The sequence below is a fragment of the Daphnia magna genome, linkage group LG2 (assembly GCF_020631705.1).
Source record: "Daphnia magna isolate NIES linkage group LG2, ASM2063170v1.1, whole genome shotgun sequence".
Classification (NCBI taxonomy): Eukaryota; Metazoa; Arthropoda; class Branchiopoda; order Diplostraca; family Daphniidae; genus Daphnia; species Daphnia magna.
Window position 1 is genome coordinate 7,308,898 of NC_059183.1, and position 17,987 is coordinate 7,326,884.

At 42.9% G+C, this 17,987-nt stretch overlaps 5 protein-coding genes across 8 annotated transcripts; 2 read left to right on the top strand and 3 right to left on the bottom strand.

The window, feature by feature from the left end:
- Positions 1-1,628: 1,628 nt before the first annotated feature.
- LOC116915736 (collagen alpha-1(I) chain) lies at positions 1,629-3,958 on the top strand. The gene is made up of 4 exons (XM_032920864.2): positions 1,629-1,763; positions 2,081-2,155; positions 2,234-3,278; positions 3,348-3,958. Exons 2-4 carry the CDS (start codon positions 2,144-2,146, stop codon positions 3,785-3,787), a joined length of 1,497 nt encoding a protein of 498 aa, XP_032776755.2. The 5' UTR covers positions 1,629-1,763; positions 2,081-2,143; the 3' UTR covers positions 3,788-3,958.
- A 237-nt stretch (positions 3,959-4,195) lies between these two features.
- LOC116933254 lies at positions 4,196-4,914 on the bottom strand. Its single transcript, XM_032941075.2, has 2 exons — positions 4,755-4,914; positions 4,196-4,629 (listed from the first exon to the last, which is right to left on the bottom strand). Exons 1-2 carry the CDS (start codon positions 4,764-4,766, stop codon positions 4,354-4,356), a joined length of 288 nt encoding a protein of 95 aa, XP_032796966.2. The 5' UTR covers positions 4,767-4,914; the 3' UTR covers positions 4,196-4,353.
- Positions 4,915-5,519: 605 nt separating this feature from the next.
- On the bottom strand, positions 5,520-6,374 carry LOC116917641 (pollen-specific leucine-rich repeat extensin-like protein 4). The gene is made up of 2 exons (XM_032923193.2): positions 6,213-6,374; positions 5,520-6,119 (listed from the first exon to the last, which is right to left on the bottom strand). The coding sequence occupies exons 1-2, from the start codon at positions 6,222-6,224 to the stop codon at positions 5,646-5,648; spliced, it is 486 nt and encodes a 161-aa protein (XP_032779084.2). The 5' UTR covers positions 6,225-6,374; the 3' UTR covers positions 5,520-5,645.
- A 2,138-nt stretch (positions 6,375-8,512) lies between these two features.
- LOC116933255 (arylsulfatase B) lies at positions 8,513-11,288 on the bottom strand. 4 transcript variants are annotated; one of them, XM_045170285.1, is made up of 11 exons: positions 10,937-11,288; positions 10,778-10,850; positions 10,622-10,708; positions 10,520-10,558; positions 10,247-10,458; positions 9,938-10,187; positions 9,714-9,871; positions 9,512-9,653; positions 9,293-9,448; positions 9,116-9,231; positions 8,513-9,059 (listed from the first exon to the last, which is right to left on the bottom strand). In XM_045170285.1, exons 1-11 carry the CDS (start codon positions 11,042-11,044, stop codon positions 8,718-8,720), a joined length of 1,683 nt encoding a protein of 560 aa, XP_045026220.1. In that variant the 5' UTR covers positions 11,045-11,288; the 3' UTR covers positions 8,513-8,717. The 4 variants fall into 4 exon arrangements, with proteins under 4 accessions (XP_045026220.1, XP_045026222.1, XP_045026221.1 ...); XM_045170287.1 differs by having other exon boundaries at positions 10,923-11,286; XM_045170286.1 differs by having other exon boundaries at positions 10,271-10,458; positions 10,937-11,284.
- Positions 11,289-11,373: 85 nt separating this feature from the next.
- Positions 11,374-17,532, top strand: LOC116917639 (S phase cyclin A-associated protein in the endoplasmic reticulum). The gene is given in 14 exon segments (XM_032923191.2): positions 11,374-11,764; positions 11,820-11,966; positions 12,031-12,281; positions 12,349-13,572; positions 13,636-14,217; positions 14,312-14,358; positions 14,360-15,299; positions 15,301-15,414; positions 15,485-15,566; positions 15,641-15,752; positions 15,819-16,218; positions 16,297-16,452; positions 16,676-16,846; positions 16,982-17,532. Coding segments are annotated over 14 exon segments (4,461 nt in total). The 5' UTR covers positions 11,374-11,640; the 3' UTR covers positions 17,093-17,532.
- Positions 17,533-17,987: the final 455 nt, after the last annotated feature.

Genomic DNA, 17,987 nt, shown 5'->3' on the forward strand with positions numbered 1-17,987 from the left:
TTTGTTTTTCAGTTTAGCCTTGGGGGTCGATAGGTATACGAAGAATATCGTCGATGGGCATGAGAAGAAAAGTCTTTCCAAGAAGATGTAGCTAAACCGGTTCGATCTATTTCTGCGTTTACCGACAAGGTTCGTCGAGCTGTTACCGGTTTTTTGTAAGATTGTATATTTTTTTGCCAGCTTTCCCATTTCTAAACCTTGATAGCAAGATCAAATGCAAAGCAGAAATCCATTTTGCTACGTTGGTATTTTTTTCTGCGATTTCATGCAGTTTTTATTTACATTACATCGTTTAGAACAAGCCCAATGTAGAACAATGAACAATTCAGATCAAATCCAAATTCTACTGGCATTAAAGTGTTTCATGTCTCAAAAAGAATTGAATAGCAAACACGTTATCTACCCAAGTTAGACGATTTAAAAATGCCCCTTGGTCCTATAAAATTATTACGCAAAAAATGATTATTGATTTGACCAAAGTGTAATAGAAAGTGTTATACTATTCAATGACTCAGTACACGAATCGCTCGGCATTACTGACACTACAGAGTGGTGAGAATACTACAAGGTTGACAGGCACCGAGCGGGATTACGGAAGCGCACAACATCCATATCAACGCACGTCGCTATATGTGACATTGAACTGATGAGTGATTCTGATCGCTCTGCTCATTCTTGGCGGCCTTTTTGTTAAAGTTATCGGAATTTTGTCATCTTTCGCAAGGCCATTTTTACCCTTATATCAGCTTTTTTCTAATGTGACTGGCGACATCGCTGTTGTAAATGGTAAACTTTTTTTGTGTGTCTTGCGTCGGCTTTTGTAAGCGGCGATTTAATAAAAGAACTTTCAGCTTCATGGTGAAAACAACAGGGCTTTTAATATCACGCGCCCTCTTCTTCTGAATGACCGAATAACGCAAACACCAAGAGAAAGGCGGTTAACAATACGACAGGCAATAAAAAACACACCTTTGAAGTGAAGGCAAAATATAACGCTGATAATAGCTAATACTGCTTACGATGCATTAAATTTGATACAGTTTCTATTGCGATTTAAAGGGGTAACGCCTTCCAGTGCCGTTTCTAATTGTGATCCACATTTTGCTGCGCTAAAAACTTTCTCCGCTATACGTGAGGATGGCCGGAGTCACGGGTTATTAGCCAATTCTTTTGAACCTCTCGCGGGCCAGTAAAACAGGTCATCGGTAGCTTTTCCTCCGTGGATCTCTCAGTCCAAAGATGGCCAATAGCTATTGCTGCCACGATTTCTATAATTGCTTATTCTGGTGCTAACCATCCTGTGTCTGTAGTGACATGCTGACCCTAAAGGCTTGCATCAGTGGTTTCTAAAAATGATCGATTCCTGTCGACCGTAAAATCAAATAGTATAGTAGACGCGCGCGTGTTATCGTTCATTCTTTCCCACTAGCAACAAGTTTCTCTTTTTGCGTTAAGATATACAGTATACGTGAAAGTAAGTTGAACAGGGGATTTCCGGATTTCCCTGACAAAACGGACCGAAAAATGCATTTTTCTTTTTCTTCACCAGCCAATCGAACGTCTTGGCACTGGATACTGGACCGATCATTTAATCTACTTTTGCTATCTCGAAAAGAAATACCTCTCCTCCTTTCTAAAAAAGTAGCTAACAGTTTCTACCTATGTTGTTGGTGTTCCTGAAGAGTATTTAAAGACACTGCCGCTTTCTCACCTCATGTCAGTGTTCGTCGGGAAAAACTTGAGGAGAGTCAATCAAGAAAAAGGTACGGATACATTCAAGTCCTGCTCCTTGTTTCTCGGTTTAGTTTTTAACTCTGGGATATTCATTACTTGGATGAACCAATTAATGTTAATTGCACATTGTGAAAGATAATTTTCAACACCATTTTCTTTCAGTGGTATCGTGAGTCACAGTCAATTTTACTTGACCATTTTATGTGGATAAAAAAAATTACACAGCTGATAGCACTCACGTTGTAAAATTCATGGGTTACGTTTAAATTAATAACAATTGTTTAAATAATACGTGAATCGCTTGTTAGTGATTAAAACTATTTCTTATTTTCCTACTAAATAACAGGTCCCCTTTTGATCAAAAGTTGACACAACGTCAAAAGGATTGCCAATAACCAAGCAAGCCACCATGAGGGCTTTTGTAAGTGAACAGAATTGAACATTCAACACCCTTTTTCCAAAGTGAATTGCTAACAGACTATCAACTATTATGTAACAGGCATTTTTCCCACTGTTGGTGGCATCTGCATTGGCAGGACCTCAATACGGATCAATCCCTCACGCGGAGGAGGTTGTACCTGTATACGAAACCCCAATCTACTATCCGGCTACTGCTTACTCCACTGGCGGAAGTTCGCAAATTGAAGATATTCAGAAACAGTGGGAAAAGTTTGCTGAGTACCTTCCTTGGTTAAAGGGACCTCCTGGTCCACCAGGTCCACCTGGGCCACCTGGATCTTCTGGTGATGGTGGCTACGGTGGTAGTGGCTACGGGGGTAGTGGCTACGGTGGTAGTGCCTACGGCGGTAGCTCCTATACTCAACCTCAAGTCATTGCTGGACCACCAGGCCCACCCGGTCCTCCAGGACCTGCAGGATACAAAGGCGACGCGGGAGCTCCAGGAGCTCCTGGTTACGCTGGAAAACCCGGACTGCCAGGACCTCCTGGTAAACCAGGCGCACCTGGTTATCCTGGCCCAAAGGGCGCACCAGGCTATAATGGAGCTCCAGGAGCTCCTGGTAAACCAGGTTACAATGGAGAAAAGGGAGCACCCGGCTATAATGGCGCTCCAGGTCTCCCAGGTGGCCCTGGCTTACCTGGAAAAGACGGTTATTCTGGAGGCCCTGGACCAGCAGGTCCTAAAGGTGAAACTGGTCCACCAGGCTACACAATCCCATCCAAAATCCCTGGCCCTCCTGGTCCACCCGGCTACCCTGGCAAAGATGGAGCACCAGGGTACTCAGGTGGCCCTGGCCCTGTTGGTCCTCCTGGCCCTGTTGGGCTTCAAGGACCACCTGGCAAGCCTGGCACTAATGGTTATCCTGGCGGGCCCGGACCTAAAGGTGAAGCGGGGCTACCTGGCTATGACGGAGCTCCCGGAAAGGACGGACTACCTGGTGCACCAAGCAAAGTGCCTGGCCCTCCTGGGCCCCAAGGACTGACTGGCCCACCTGGCTATAATGGCAGCCCTGGAAAAGACGGTCTTCCCGGTGGTCCAGGTGCTCCAGGCAAGGACGGGCTTCCTGGATACACAGGATATACCGGTAGCGTTTCCTCAGAAACATGTTCTTTATTGACATCATCAAGTAATAAATGAAATGATGTAATTTTAGGTGCACCGGGTAAGCAAGGTAAACCAGGCAAGGATGGCCTACCCGGCCCGGCTGGATCCCCTGGTTACCCTGGTGGTCCCGGCCCTGTTGGACCCCAAGGTAAACCTGGCCCTCCTGGTTACCCTGGTGGTCCAGGCCCAGTTGGGCCAGTAGGCGGACCAGGCCCAGTAGGTCTTCAAGGAAAACCAGGTGCACCTGGATATCCTGGTGGTCCGGGACCAGTTGGACCCCTCGGTCCGATTGGACCCGTTGGACCTCAAGGAAAACCGGGTTCTCCTGGATACACAGGACCTGCTGGACCTCCAGGACCTGTCGGCGCTCCTGGAAAGTCTTACCAAGCCCCCGTGTATGAACCCCCCACAGCGGTATACCATCCTCCGGCAACGCAACAACAAAATTACGATATATGGCTTCCGGCTGTATCCAGCTACGGAAAATAGTCATTTTGCACGCCTAGGAAATTATGTGTTAAAAAAATGGTAGTGCTTTCATTTTCCCCTTTAGTCCCGAATGTTTTCGTAATTGCCCATTTACTGTATGAGCGGACTCTTGGAAAGAAATCCGTGTGTCATCAATTTTGTGAAGTTGTAAATAAACTCCGAGAAAATGCCTATAATGTTTACTAAATCTATCGAAACACATCCGGGGTATCAGGAACATGTAATAGTAAAAATCATACAACTCAAAATCCCCTTCATCGGAAATGTAGAATCGCTTAGAAACCTATATACTCATGAATTCAGTTATAGTTCCAGAACGGCATCCTCTTGCTTGAAGAACAAAAACGAACAAAAACAAGAAAACAATTACCGGTACTACATTTTTCACCGCAATTAAAGTCGCAAAAATGTGTTTGGTAAGACAATGTATTCAAATGAAAATGAAATGAATTGGGAAGCATTCGATTAAAAATGACACAAGATACTATACATAGGCGGAACACAAGTTTTTGCTCGTCATTCCTATTTGTTGTGGTGTAGTGGGGGAGTAACACTTTAAAACGCCTTTAGTCGGATGAAAACACGCTTTTCTTGTTGTTGACGGAACGACGACCGCGGAAAGCTCCGTATCCGCTCTGATAGCCAGAATAACCACTCGGTTTCTTCGCTGCCTTTTTTTTCGGTGCCATCAGCTTGTAGGAGTACACTTTGTAGTATCTAAAACGTTGTTCTTCGGTGGCAAGATCTGATGAGTTTGCCATTAATTTCACTGCAAAATGTTCTGAATCTTCTTCGGAAACTATGACGGCAACAACGGCCACTAATAGAATCGTCAATGCAACCTGTTCGCGACATCCCAAAAATTGAGAATTAAAACTTTATAGTTTAGTGAATTTCACCACTTTTTCAAAGAATTGTGTTTTTCATCACAGAGTCAAACGATATCGAAAGATAAACTGAAACTTACCACTGTTTTCATGTTGAATTGTTCTTTGTTTGATTTACGCTTGCAGTTCTGTCGATTTAAAAACACTGACGTCCTTTTGCCTTCGGGTCCTCTTTATATATCCCAGCTTGAATCCTTCAAACAAAAACACAACATCGATCGGTAGTTTAAATTCACAAGAGAAACGTACACCATTGCATTTTATTGCACGGCTTCCGTCACGTGAGACGGCACGTCTTTGTTCGATCGGTGATGCCTCCTGCATTCACAATCCCGTTTCTAACGTGCAAACAAGTATTGTGTCACGTCACAAAGATGAAGGCTATATAGATTGCGATGACTCGGAAGTAAACACAGGAATTTTTTGACGCAATTTTCCAAAATATAGTGCAATCTACATTATTAACTCGTTTTGGGGGAAATTAATTTTCTTTTAAATTTCAATGAAAGGGTATAATAAATCTCTGGTTTTTCATTTTTCAGTCATAATTAGCCTTATTAATGCATTCTTTTCAAGTTTTGGTTTATCTAGTTCTCACCGATCTGCCCAAATACAATTCCGGCTCCTCGCATTCATCATGAATTGGGAAACCATAAACTGCGTCGTAAGAAAGGCTCTATGGGGTAGAGTCGACAAAATTTCGTTTATTCTTTCTGCTGACTTTGACGTTTCTAGAAAGCCAATTTAACCTCCAATCACCTTGTCTACCATGACCCTTTTAATCACACATCACACTCATTTCCGGTGCCCGATTCAAGGATAGATTGAAAATTCAATCACGTGAGTATGATAAACAACAAAAATAATGTATTGATTCTAAATATAGATACAGATATAGTTTGGATATGACACAATAGGCATTTTGAACAAGCGGTTTCCCAACAAAAGTCGTGTTGCAATATATCAGTAGTTTAGCCGTAGAACCAGCCTGCACCGGGCACAGGCCAATAACTCGATGGCGTTTCGGTTGTTGTTGGCTTTGGAGTTTCTACTGTGGCCGATCTACGTTTCCTTCCAGCGGTAGGTCGGCTCACTGGAATGAGCGGAGCAACTGTAGGTCTATTCACCGGGTTGGGTGGAATACCTGTTGGTCTGTTCACTGGAGTTAGTGTTTCAGGCCTACCAGGTACAGGTACAGGGCGTACAGCCGCAAAAAAGCCGGGCGAATTGAATCCGTTGCCAGGTGGCCGTTGGAAACCTGAACCAAAGGCTGGGTTTACAGGTGCATTGACAGGTCTGTTAACCGAATTGGTTAATTGGTTGGCTGAGTTAGTGAAAATGGCATTAAAGGCATTTCCGAACGCGTTTCCGAGGTTGCCAAACGAATTTCCAAAACCAGGGAATTCTTGTTGGCTGCTCAGCGTCACCAGACACGCCAGAAGAATCTGTCAAAGTTAGGTGAACAAATAACGTTTATTCAAAATTTGTTGTCCCAATTGAAAAACTGCTAGAAATAGGCAGAAAAGCGAAAGTCTTACCACCACTCTCATCGTTGTCTTGTTGCGGTGTTCGTTTCGGTACTTACGGTTGCTTTCTATCTTGGAGGACTGTTGCTGCTTGGAAATGTTCTTACATCTTTTATAGCCGACTTGATTCAAGGTATTCGGCTATCTTATACCGAGACTCTAGTATATACTCAGCACATTAGCACATTAAACTGACTGGCCTTGAAGAGACAGTATATTCGTGTGGAAACATGACACGAAAAGTTTCTTGACTAAAGGCCGTCGGCGATCAAACAGGAAACTATTCGTCCTCTCGCCGTATTTTGTTCTAAATGTTAAGTGAAAGTAGCGCCCTTGTTAATCGTTTCTTTCTCAGATCATATCATGGTTCATTCTGCTACTTTGAATCGCTGAAAAAAAAGATTTAACGTTTCTAGTTATTCTATGTCCGGATAAAATGCCGAAAACGTCTCAACCCTGCCTCACCCAAATTCGAAAACTGTTGCCGTAAAGTTAGTTACAAAGTGTTTTATTAAAATATTCATCTAGCATTATACCCGTGTGACCAGTCCAGCGCACATAGGCAGAAAATGTATTATGAACGTGTGATCCAGATACCAGAATAACAACTCATATTAGAAAACAAAAAAACTTGCTTGTTGTTGCCCTTAAGGTAAATTGGTACAAGCCAGAGAACTATAGTGCCCGCGTCCTTGTTGAAAAAGAAAACAGGGCACGTTCGATTTTCCGGTTCTAGAGGAAGGTTGATAGCAACTCGGCGTGAGTAAAACGAAATAATTAGTGTTGAACCTAAATGCCGAATCGTGCTGGCTACGTTTTAAAAGCAGCTAACAAGTTGAAATCACGACGACGAAAATCAACTGTGCTTGACATCGACTGCAGTTCTTACCTTCGCGTGAATGTTTTTCTAAGTAAGGCAACATCGGATACAAGGCAAAAAGTAAAGGTTGATATACGTGGCCGAAATAAAGAAAAAAACAAACAAATGCGCACGTAGTTGTTACCGCACGGACGATCGATTATTCGTAATTAATGCAAAAAGTGGGAAATGATAAGATTCGCAATTATCTAAAAAACTATTTCTAGAGGATTAAAGAAAAATTGTTTCAAGGCAAAGGCGTCCGATTCAGATGTTTTCAACAGGCAGCAGAAGAAGTCTTGCGAAATTGATTCATTTTAACCATTGTCACCATCACATTAGCTGGCTCACAAATTATCATTTATCTATTTAAAAATCAATAACTTAAAGTCAAGTGCAGTTATGTTATTAACTTAACGCGTAACACCAGTTTTCTAGATGACAGATCAATTGGACTTTTGCCGTTTGTCGGCGGGCCGAAATTTCTCTGCGGAACCTTCGTTGGGCTGATTGCATTTCTAGTAAACGTAAACATTTATTTGTAGAGTTCATTGTCGAAAAGCTCAAGTTACCTAAATTGGTAACAGCGAATCATCCAGTAAGCGCAGCAGTGCTATGGATTGATGGAAGTATCTGCCATAACCGACACATAACTCGCATGTTGACTTTCTGATCGCCAAAATGTTTCGGATGTTGATCAAAGACCGTGATGCAATCAAGAAAGATTGTCACGAAACATTCACCTTTTTTTCAGTCGCATATGCTGTAGCGATATGAATGAAAATGACAGCTCTAGATATATCCAGCCATAACTGGATCTTTTTACAGCCGATGCGATCTCTCCTGCTCACGGGTCGCTCGCATTAGGATCGGATGCACTAACAACGCCATTGAGGCACGCAAAACCGCACGTAGTGCTGAAAAAAAAAAAAAGGAAATCAGCGTGGTATAGACATCCTTCTGCTGCGCATGAAATTCAAACTTCAGGCTTTAAACTGAACGGGAAATAATAGGCAATATGACTTACTATATGGTTTGATCTTTTTAGCGTTTGGATAACGCTTTTTTCGTTAAAACGGTGTTGGTAAAGCAACTCGGCTTGCCTTTTTGTGCTTAAACACGGTCCGGTTTTACCCGTTTTTACTGTGAACTCGGAATGAATTTTTTGAACCTTGAAAAAGAGCTTTAGTTCAGCCGGATATTAGTAACGAACAATTACAATGTGAAGTATTTGGTCAACTCACCTCTCCCGGAAACAGTCTTGCTAACTGCTGTCAACCCAGCGTTTATTAAAACAAAAACAATCAAATCTCCTTTCTTTAGCCTTGGCCAATAGCTACCTGTTTCGCTCTAATCGATTACTGTTGCAAAGTGTCATTAGACTTATGCGAGTTATTAAAAGAATTATTTATTTAAGTGGCAAAGAAAATACGAAATTAATAGACAGTCCCTATTACTAAATAACTCTGTAAGTATGTATTGTACTTTAATGTTTTCTAATTCGACATTCGTTTTTCTTCTTTACACCTCAAAGTATTAATCAAGGATCATAGAAGAATACCAATTGGGTCAATTGGTCTACAAGTTTTAGTGTTGAAAGCTATCAAGAGAGAGTGGATCATATATTCGGAGAGATATTAGAATAACAAGTTCCACGTCTATTCAAAATCCGCCCAATTTGTAAATGTATAGTTCCAGTACTTCGGATTAGACATAGGATCTGGCTGAGTGTTAAGGGGAGCGACCGCTGTTGCATTGTACCAGTTAAGTAGATCGAGCAAGTCGTTGGCAATGTCGGGCAGTTTTTCCGCTAAATTATTGTACTCGCACGGATCTTGATCGATATCGAAAAGACAAGGGGCATCCAACGGTAAACAAGCGTGTGCATCGACCGGTCTCTCACCGCATTTGATTTCGGCATCTTTAAGAAGCTGATTAAGATTATCTATCACAGATATACCGAGCCTTGAAATATAGCGGCCAGCATCACTTTTCAGTAACTGTCAAAAGAACTATTGTCAAGTATTTGCCGATTTCACAACAGTATTTTTCCTACTTTTTTTTTTTCGATCGGGCCAGCGCCGTCAATACTGTTAAAAGAATGTATGCAGCTATCGTTCATCCTCCCAGATGGCCCATACCAGCCATCCCAAGAACCATCGTAAGTAGTTCCTTTAAATCGAGCGATAAAGGTTGTTGATCAAGGTGATAACTTTGTAGATCTGGCACCTACCTTTGACTAGTTTCCAATTTTTTTTCCTAATGGCAGCGTATCCCATTTTGTCATCAATGTTATGGAGTACGTGATGACGCGCAGATGGCTTATCATAGAGGATCGTGCTCCAATGACTTACGCCATCCAATCCTTTTAGGGACGCCACATCGCCTCCTAGATTGGAAATGGTGCACAAACAATTGCTCAGGCTACTTGCAGGAGTAAGCTGAGACTCACCTGCGGCTTCAAACAGTGTAGGTAGCCAGTCGGATATGTCCATCAGATTAGACATAACTCGACCTCGTCGATCCTCCGGGATTAAAGGAGACCAAACTACGCCAGCAGCCCGCACGCCTCCTTCCCAAGGAGTATTTTTAACCTTCAAAACGAGAAATATAGAAGGAATACGATATTTTTAGTGGCATCTTAAATGTATTACTCCTTTTAAAGGCCAATTGGAAGCAGCGTTTTGGTTGAAGCCCGCGGCGGGACCACCGTTGTCTGAGCTGAAGACGATGACTGTATTCTTCAACATATTTTTATCTCCGAGGGCTTTCACTATCTTACCAACCGAAACGTCCAATTCGTGTACCATGGCTAAGACGTCAAAGAAATGACTGATAAATTTGAATGAAATTAAAAGTATGATAAATAAAAAATTACCTGCATATCGTCGGCGTTGGAGATCCTCTATATTAGAAAACATTTTTACGGTTTCCTCTGGCGCTTGTAAAGGCGAATATGGGTTCGCTGAATGAACAGCGAGATGTGCTATGTACAGAAACAGGGGACTCGAAATGTCGTGTTTTGTTATCACGTCACGAGCTTCGTCTGTCAAAATAGTGGTCGTGTATTTTCCGTACGCAGACCAATCCACGGAATTATTTCGCCTCATATCGTAGCCCCAAGCGTTCTATAGTGTTTGAAAATGAACAGCATTTTAACAATAACCACAATAACGCAGATACATACAAGGGATTCACTCGCCACTCGTACCCATTCGACAGCCGTATGGTCGTAATAGTCTTGATGCCCTGTCCAATATCCATAATGGGAGTCAAATCCTCTGTGAAGTGGTGTGTACACACTTTTGTAGTGGCCCAAATGCCATTTACCAACAATATGGTTCTTGTAACCAAGTAACTTCAGATGGTCAGGCAAAGTAGTCTCTGACAGTGGTAATCCTAATGAATACAGTGTTATTTTATGTAAATGAGTAGTTGAATGAGGAGAAAAAATTATCACCATATCTTGAATATCCATAGAGCACATCATGCTGCATTCCTATAAAGATATTCATCAGTTTATTACTTGGCAAGAAGCAATATTACACACTGACACCAGAACCTGTGTGAATTGGATGCTTTCCAGTCATTAAAGCACTCCTCGATGGAGTGCAGAGAGGGGTTACATAGTAGTTTTGTAAAATTAGACCTAAAAGGCAAATTTTAAGAATAGTCCCAGCATGATCAAAGAGGACTGAAGAAAGAGCATATGACTCACCTGAAAAAGCCAGGGCATCCAAGTTTGGAGTTGGTATTTGTTTGGAACCATGGAAACTGACATCATTCCATCCCTATATTATATATTTTATACAAAGAAATCTGAATTTTACAGCCTACTGACAGCCTACAATGTTTGATATTACTGAATTCTTATTACAAAATCATCAGCTAAGATGAAGACTAAATTTGGTTGCTGGATTTGTGCTGCAAAACCCCAAGCTAGCAACAAGAGAACTAAAAAAGCAATTGCTTGAAAATAATCCATAATTAATTAACGAATCTATTTTTTTTTTCTGGTGTGTTTTCTGTCGTCGCACTTCAAAAAATGTAAACATTAACCAAACGCGGTTGAAGTGGCAGAGAGCTGAACCATGGATTCCACAAGCATCAAAACACAAAAAGTACAAAAAAATAACTGAACGTTGTCCACATTTTATTAGTATCATAAATAAAAGAATTTTTGATGTGGATTTTCAATGTTAGGGTTCGGGGGCTCGTGCTTCGTGGGTATAAAAAAATAAAGAATTAAGAACCATTAATACTGTAGGTTGCCGAAACTGTTTTGTGAAAAACACCCGCATGATGGCCTTGGGAATAAACAAACGACGAAAAATAAATCGTGGATCGTCCCGTCCACTTGACTGAATAAAGGTGTTTTTTTTACAGAAAAGGTTCTTGCAATTTGTTACATGTCCAGTTTGACAATCTAAAAGTAGTTGATGGATCATTGTAAGTCATATTGTTTAGTAAAATCATTGTTTGTTTAGGAATTATGTATACTGCAATAGAGTTTTTTAGTTCATAAATCCTTTTGTATTCTAATATTGGAAATCAATGAAATAGAAATCTTGCACTTAAAAAATGTCCACCCTCGACGATTTGGAACAAGTTAGATTACTCGTCCGAGAAGAAGGAAAATCAGCAAGAAATATTTTGGCTTTCAATGTCCCTTGTGTTGACGAGGGTACCATGACCGTTGATGTTGGTGAGTGGTAAGATCATTAAATGCTGAAACTAGAGTTATTTAGGTCTTGCAACAGGTACAAAGATGCCTGTGAGAAAGCCACCAGTAAACCCCAAATCACTATTGGTACGATTAGAACACAAAGTCCCCAAACTAGTCACTGTGCTGAAAAACTCTCGTTCCAGAATTCGATCTGCATCAGCTGGGAGAGATAGAAAATCTGGTATAAGAAATTATCCTTCTAATGCTTTGGATTCACTATAATGAGTAATTTTTTTTTTTTTTAGATTTGCAGGCCCGTTACTGGGGACTGCTTTTTGAAAATCTTAGGAGAGCAGTAGATGAAATCTACCTTACTTGTGAATCTGATGAAAGTGTGGAAGAATGTAAAGAAGCTATTATGATTTTAGAATCATGCACAAAAGATTTCCGTAATTTGATTGAGTGGTTGAGGTTGAAATGGAACTATGAACAGACACCTGCTCCACAGCGGCCAACCTCCCTTGCTTGGGAAGTGAGAAAATCTTCTCCAGCCAAGGTTTGCATATTTTTATGATGAACCTTTTGAAAGTCTTATTATCCCAATTTCTTACTCATTTTCCTAGCCTTCTTGTGCTTCTATAATGGGTCAACTCCAAAAGACTCCTGCTGGACTAGCTAGACGAATTCTGAACTTTGAAGAAGAATCTTCTACCTCATCATTCTTTGCGTCAACCGCAATGGAAGCAAAATCGCTAATAACAACTGAATATCCTATACAGACGATTTGTGAAGTGGCCGAAAGCCTTGTACCGAAATTACCTACAATCCCATTAGTTCCCCAATCTACGCCGACTACTACTCGGAAAACCATCAGCAAAACAGGCAATGAGGCCAAATCAAGCAAGTCGGCTGAACAAGCTAGCACTACTCGAGTCACCGTTACCAAGCCAAAATCCGCACCAGTCTGGAAAGTTGGAAAGGCTAGTAAAAATGCAGTCAATAGTGAAGTTCAGTCTCTAAGTCTGGCAAATAAAGTTCAATCACAATGTGCAACACCAAGAACTCCATTACAGAGCTTATCGCACAAGTCTCAGCCATCTTCAACCGCAAAAGCTCAGTCAACTCAAGCACAAAGTTGGGCACAGCGAGTTCAAAATGTCCCTCTTTCGCAACAACTATCTCGAAACAAGCCAAGTAAACCAGATCCGCTACCCAAAACGACCATCAAACCTTCAGTTGCACGTCAACAAACACACGCACCACCTGTAGCAACATCAACCATAACTGATATTGACGATGGATGGGAGACTGTGCGAGGTCGAACGCGATCTAGGACATCGCCAGCGAAGGCGACCCCTGTATTGACCCGAGCGTCCACAATGGTTTACGGTTCCCGGTTGGAAGCAAGACAGTCGGTCAAAATAACCAATCGCCAGCAACTGGCTCGCTCTGGACTTCTAAAACCTTCGATAGCACAATCGCTACCTTCACTTTGCGATCGTGACGCACCAGCCTCCAAGAAAGAACCGATGGAAGAGCCAGCTTCTGCTTCTTCTCCGCCTGTTCACCAGGAACCTCCACAGGCACAATTGGCTCCTGTTGTTGCTGTTATTAACCCGGTCGTATCTCTTGAATCCAGTTATGATGAATTGGTTATCACATCCAGTGATGAGGATAAAGATGAAGCGCAGGAAGCAGCGGAGGTGGCTGAGGAAGAGGCAGAAATGGCACGCAGGGAGGAAGCCCTAACCATCGAAGAAGAAAATCTTCAACGAGAAATTCGTGAAACAGAACGATCGGATAATGAAGGGGACGAGGCTTGGGATGATCCAATCAATGTTACACCAGTACGTCGTATTATTGATTTACATTAAGTTTTTATTGCTAAGTAATGGCCACATCTTTCAAAGGCATCCACTCCGGAAGGCATTCCCCGAATCACTCCAGATAGAGTGCCAGTTGAACGAGAAGTGTTAGAGGAAAAATATCATCTTTTGCTGGAAAACTGCTCTTGGGCTGAGCAAATGGAACTACTGGATCAACTGGAAGAGGTGGCTGCGATGGATGGAGCTCGCCAACCAGGTCGGGCTCTCCAAGTTCACGAGAAACTAAGCTCTCCGTCACGTCGGCGCACGGCTGAGCCGTGCGAGACATTTCAACAGCACGAGGCCAAACAGCTTCGAGCGCAACAGCACAGAGCTGCGTTCCGAGAGGAAAAAAGGCGGAAAAGACGTGAGCTGACAAAGCGTATGGAAGAAGTTCGCCTAGCCAAGAGTTTGTTGCTTGAAGAGAAAAAATTGCTATTGGAACGCAAAATGAAACGGGCCGAAGAAAAACGTCAAAAACATCTGGCAGAGATAGTAAAAAAGGCTCACGATGAGGAATCCAAGAAAAGAGAAATTGCGTTTATTAATACGATCGAGGCGCAAAACAAACAACACGATTTTATTGCGCGTATTCAGACGCAAGAAGAGCGCATTCAAGGTCTTCAGGTAATATATTCATCTCGACTGCCACTCGGTTGGCGTCATACTTTATCCAGTTTTTTTGTTTTTTTCTACCGATTATTTATTTTATTTTTTGTAGGAGGAAAGGCAGCGACGACAGGAAGAGCGTAATAAGGCCAAGGAGGCCTCTAGAAGTGAGAAAAAGAGCGTTGGAAGCCGAACGGCAGGCCAAAGTGGCTTTACTCCAAGAAAAGCGTCGGCAGAGAGAAGAGCGTATAGATCGCGAACACCAGGAAAAGGAGAAGGAAAGATTGGAGCTGGCCAGAGAGAAGCAGCGCGATCGAGAGGAGCGGATGTCCGCTTTACAGGCGGCACACCAGGCCTCACAGTCTCAACTGCAGCGCAAGATTCAGCAGAAACAAGAGGAATCGGCCCGCCGTCACGAAGAAAACATTGAACAGATCCGCCAAAAAGCCCTGGAGTTGTCCATCTTGCGCTTTTCGTCAGCCGGCGGGGCTGACGACGCACCGCGTCTCGTTCATTATGAAACTGCGCGTTTGTGTGTTCTCTGTGACGTTCAGATTCATAGCGAAGTGATTCTAATGAGTCACCTCGGAGGAAGAAAACATATGGAAGCGCTTAAAAATCACTACGGCGGCAAGGAGCCATCACGCGAGCAGTCGGAAAGCTCCAACTTGAAGTTCATAGTTGACGTCAATTATGCTGCTGACAAAGAAGCCGCTGATGGAGACGTTGTTGGTAAAGGAGCAAGCAAAAATGCATCCGCACCGGAGACCGAAAAAGAGAAGCGAGCCAAAGCGCAGAAAAAGAGAGCCAAGAAATTGAAATCGAAAGTAATGCAACGCAATGCGTTGGAGACGAACCTCGTGCCGCCTGAAGGCGCCAATAAACATCGCATTTCGCGCATTCTACAAGAACTGGAACGCGATCCAGCTGCTCACGATCGTCATTGGGGTGAAATAGTTCGTTTGTTGGAAAAGGGATCGACGACGGAACAGCTCGTGTTCGGTGTCCAGCGTGGCGTCAGCGTAGTCGGAGACATGCTGACTTCTTACCAAACGGAACAAGAACATGGTCGGTCCTCTTCTCCGCTTCGAATTATCCTCTTCTACCGTTAACTGTCTACGATTAGCTGCCCGTTCCAACCTGGAGATGTCAACTCACATCATCAATAGCCAAGCAACTCCATTACTTTTAAATATACTCGCTAGACGTCTAGAGGTTCGTATTTCTGTCCTGTTGTCCCTGGAATAAGCAAAATGAATGTCGAAACGTTTCTGGAATTCCACAGATTCTGGAAGGAAACGGTAATGGAATTCAAGCCTCCGGTCAGCTTTGCGTTTCAGTCCTACCCATGTCGGACGCTGTCGCAAGTATGTACCAGTTTGGTTTTGGAGATTTCATTGAGTGACATTTTGATTAATCATCGTGATTTGTCTTTCCGTAGCGGCTATCATGAATACCTGGATGGCGATAGTTGAACCCATTCTGTCGAATTCGGAAAAAAATGGCGCCCAGTGCAATTCAGATTTGCCAGCTCGCATTACCAGTTTAGTCAGGTATTTTTCGTTCATGCAAATAGTATGATGAAATTCGATTGACCCAAAATTCTAATGTCATTGCAGTTACGCTGTATCTTTGGGGCTGGTTGATCGTTTGGCGTTTCACGTTGGCGGAGTCGGCGGCCCACTGCTGGATGAACAATCGGCTTCTAACGATCTACTCTTGGCTTCTCTCAGGTTCCTAACCTCGCTCGTCGATCTGCTTCATCTGTGTAAAAAGAGCCAACCAAAGAAAGCCAAATCGATTGCTGCAGTGGCGGACGCGACCCAGTTAGTGGAAGCGTTTCAAATGACCGAATTGGCTGGAGCCGTCAATGCTCTTTATGGCCTGCTACTCCATCAGGGTGCGCCCTCTTGGTCTGCAGGCAGCCCAGCCGAGTTGCCCGATAACACGATCCGTTTTACCATTGCCGCACTTCAATTGATCCACCGTTTGGCGCTTCTTGACCTGCCCACTTTCCAAGTATTTTTCACTGTTGTCGATCCGTTTGATGGAGCCATTATCAACGCTAATCTCGAATGTTTGCATTGGTATTCGAAGGCTATCTTGGGAGCTGAAGGAGTATCGCTCGAGTTTCGCCACATTGCAAGTTTTCTCCTTTGGTATGGCGTCAATGTCCAAGCGCCCGTTGGTCACCTTCTCAATCTGACAATCCTCTGCATCGGTTTCTTTGCTACCGGCCATCATGACAACCAAGTACGTATAAATAGAAACAATGCGACACGTATGGATGTATCTTAGGACGTCTTAAGGTAAAGCACACGCGCAACAGCAACAACAAAAGTGAAAAGCGCAGAAGAAGAAAGAATAAGCATCACGGCTCTGGCCGTTTTTCATCCGCTTTCGCTCTTTTGAATTTGAATGGGATTTTTGCGATAGCTGATGTGTTTTGGTTTTTGTTGTTGTTGTTTTTATTCAGATGATTCTCCAATCTGGTCACATGCCTTCTGTTCTTCAGCAACTGTGTCGGCTGCCGTTTGGCTATTTTTCGGATAAATCTCTTCGAGCTATACTGCTACCCACCCTGCTGGCCTGCTGCCACGACAATCCGGCCAATCGAGCCGTCCTTCAGAAGGAGATGAGCTATCAAGTATGCATACATAAAATGCATATGATTCCGATGAATTTTCAAACGGCTATTTTGCAAGTCAATTGAACTGCGAGTCGCTTGAAAATGGGGAAGGATTTGTCTTAACCCGTTTTGTTTTTCGTCGCTTTTGAACAGATGGTGGAGGATTATGTCAACAGCGACGATGGCCGGGCGGTCCACCTCGTTTGCACTGTCCTTAACGCTACGCAGAACACTGGCAAGACGTCGAATGATAATTCGTCCTAGCGAACTTCTCGTCTCCTCACATTAGGCATTATTCAAAGCTTTTTGTTTAGCTTTTGATTTCCATTAGAATTAATTGATTTCTTTTCATCTTTAACCGGTTGATCCGTTAACTACCGACCTGAGCAAGATCCTTTATTTTTTGTTTTTCTTCTCCTTTTTTTTTGCGACGTCAAAAATAATAATATTCTCCTCGTGCGAACATGACTAGCGGATGTTATGAATATTGATTATTATTTTCCGGTTTTTCTTTATCCTCGCTCTTCTTCCTGCACACACGCACAATCTCTCAGCAATTCTCCCTTTTTTCTCTCTCTCTCTCTTGTTCACTTCCATTGTTATTTCCTGCCTCCCGGTAGAGAGTGTGTGTGCGGTCGTGGAGTTGTTATTATGAGCTCCTCCTCCCCCTCCTAGAAGATGTCAATAAACATTTCCCATCGGCAGCCGTGACGACAATGTCCTCCCCTCATTCCCTAGCGCAACGTTTTTCTTTTGGTGGCGGTAAAGAAGTGGTTAATATGATCAGAAATTCCTCTTTTTTTTTTTTTTTTTTTTTAGTCTTTCGTGATCCAGCTGCGTTGATTTTCCGCGGTAAAAATAGTCTAATAAAAGAAGTTGATTAAAGTCAAGTTATCTAAACAATTTCGGATCAAAGTTGCGCGTGCGCCGGTGTCGGGTTTCTGTGGGTTACGATTCGGATGATTGTGACTTGCTGTTGCCGGCTCACCTTAGCTCTACAAAGAGAGAATGGATCGAAGGCGAACGAAAGTGACAGAACGAGAGCGGGAGACGAAGAGATGAACGAGTCGGAATGAGAGAGAAAGAGAGAGAGAATGATTGGTTGGGAAGGTCTGAGCTGATCTGTCAAAATCAGGTTGTGTGTGTGGGTCGGGCTAGC

Bases quoted from the DNA above. Each gene is read 5' to 3' on its own strand.
- LOC116915736 (XM_032920864.2), top strand. The intron at 3,279-3,347 runs GTAGCGTTTCCT...ATGTAATTTTAG, and splicing joins TGGATACACAGGATATACCG to GTGCACCGGGTAAGCAAGGT.
- LOC116933255 (XM_045170284.1), bottom strand. From the start codon at position 11,044: ATGGATTATTTTCAAGCAATTGCTTTTTTAGTTCTCTTGTTGCTAGCT. The intron at 9,872-9,937 runs GTAATTTTTTAT...TTGACGTCTTAG, and splicing joins CCAACGCCGACGATATGCAG to CCATGGTACACGAATTGGAC. The intron at 9,654-9,713 runs GTAATACATTTA...CTCGTTTTGAAG, and splicing joins CCAATTGGCCTTTAAAAGGA to GTTAAAAATACTCCTTGGGA.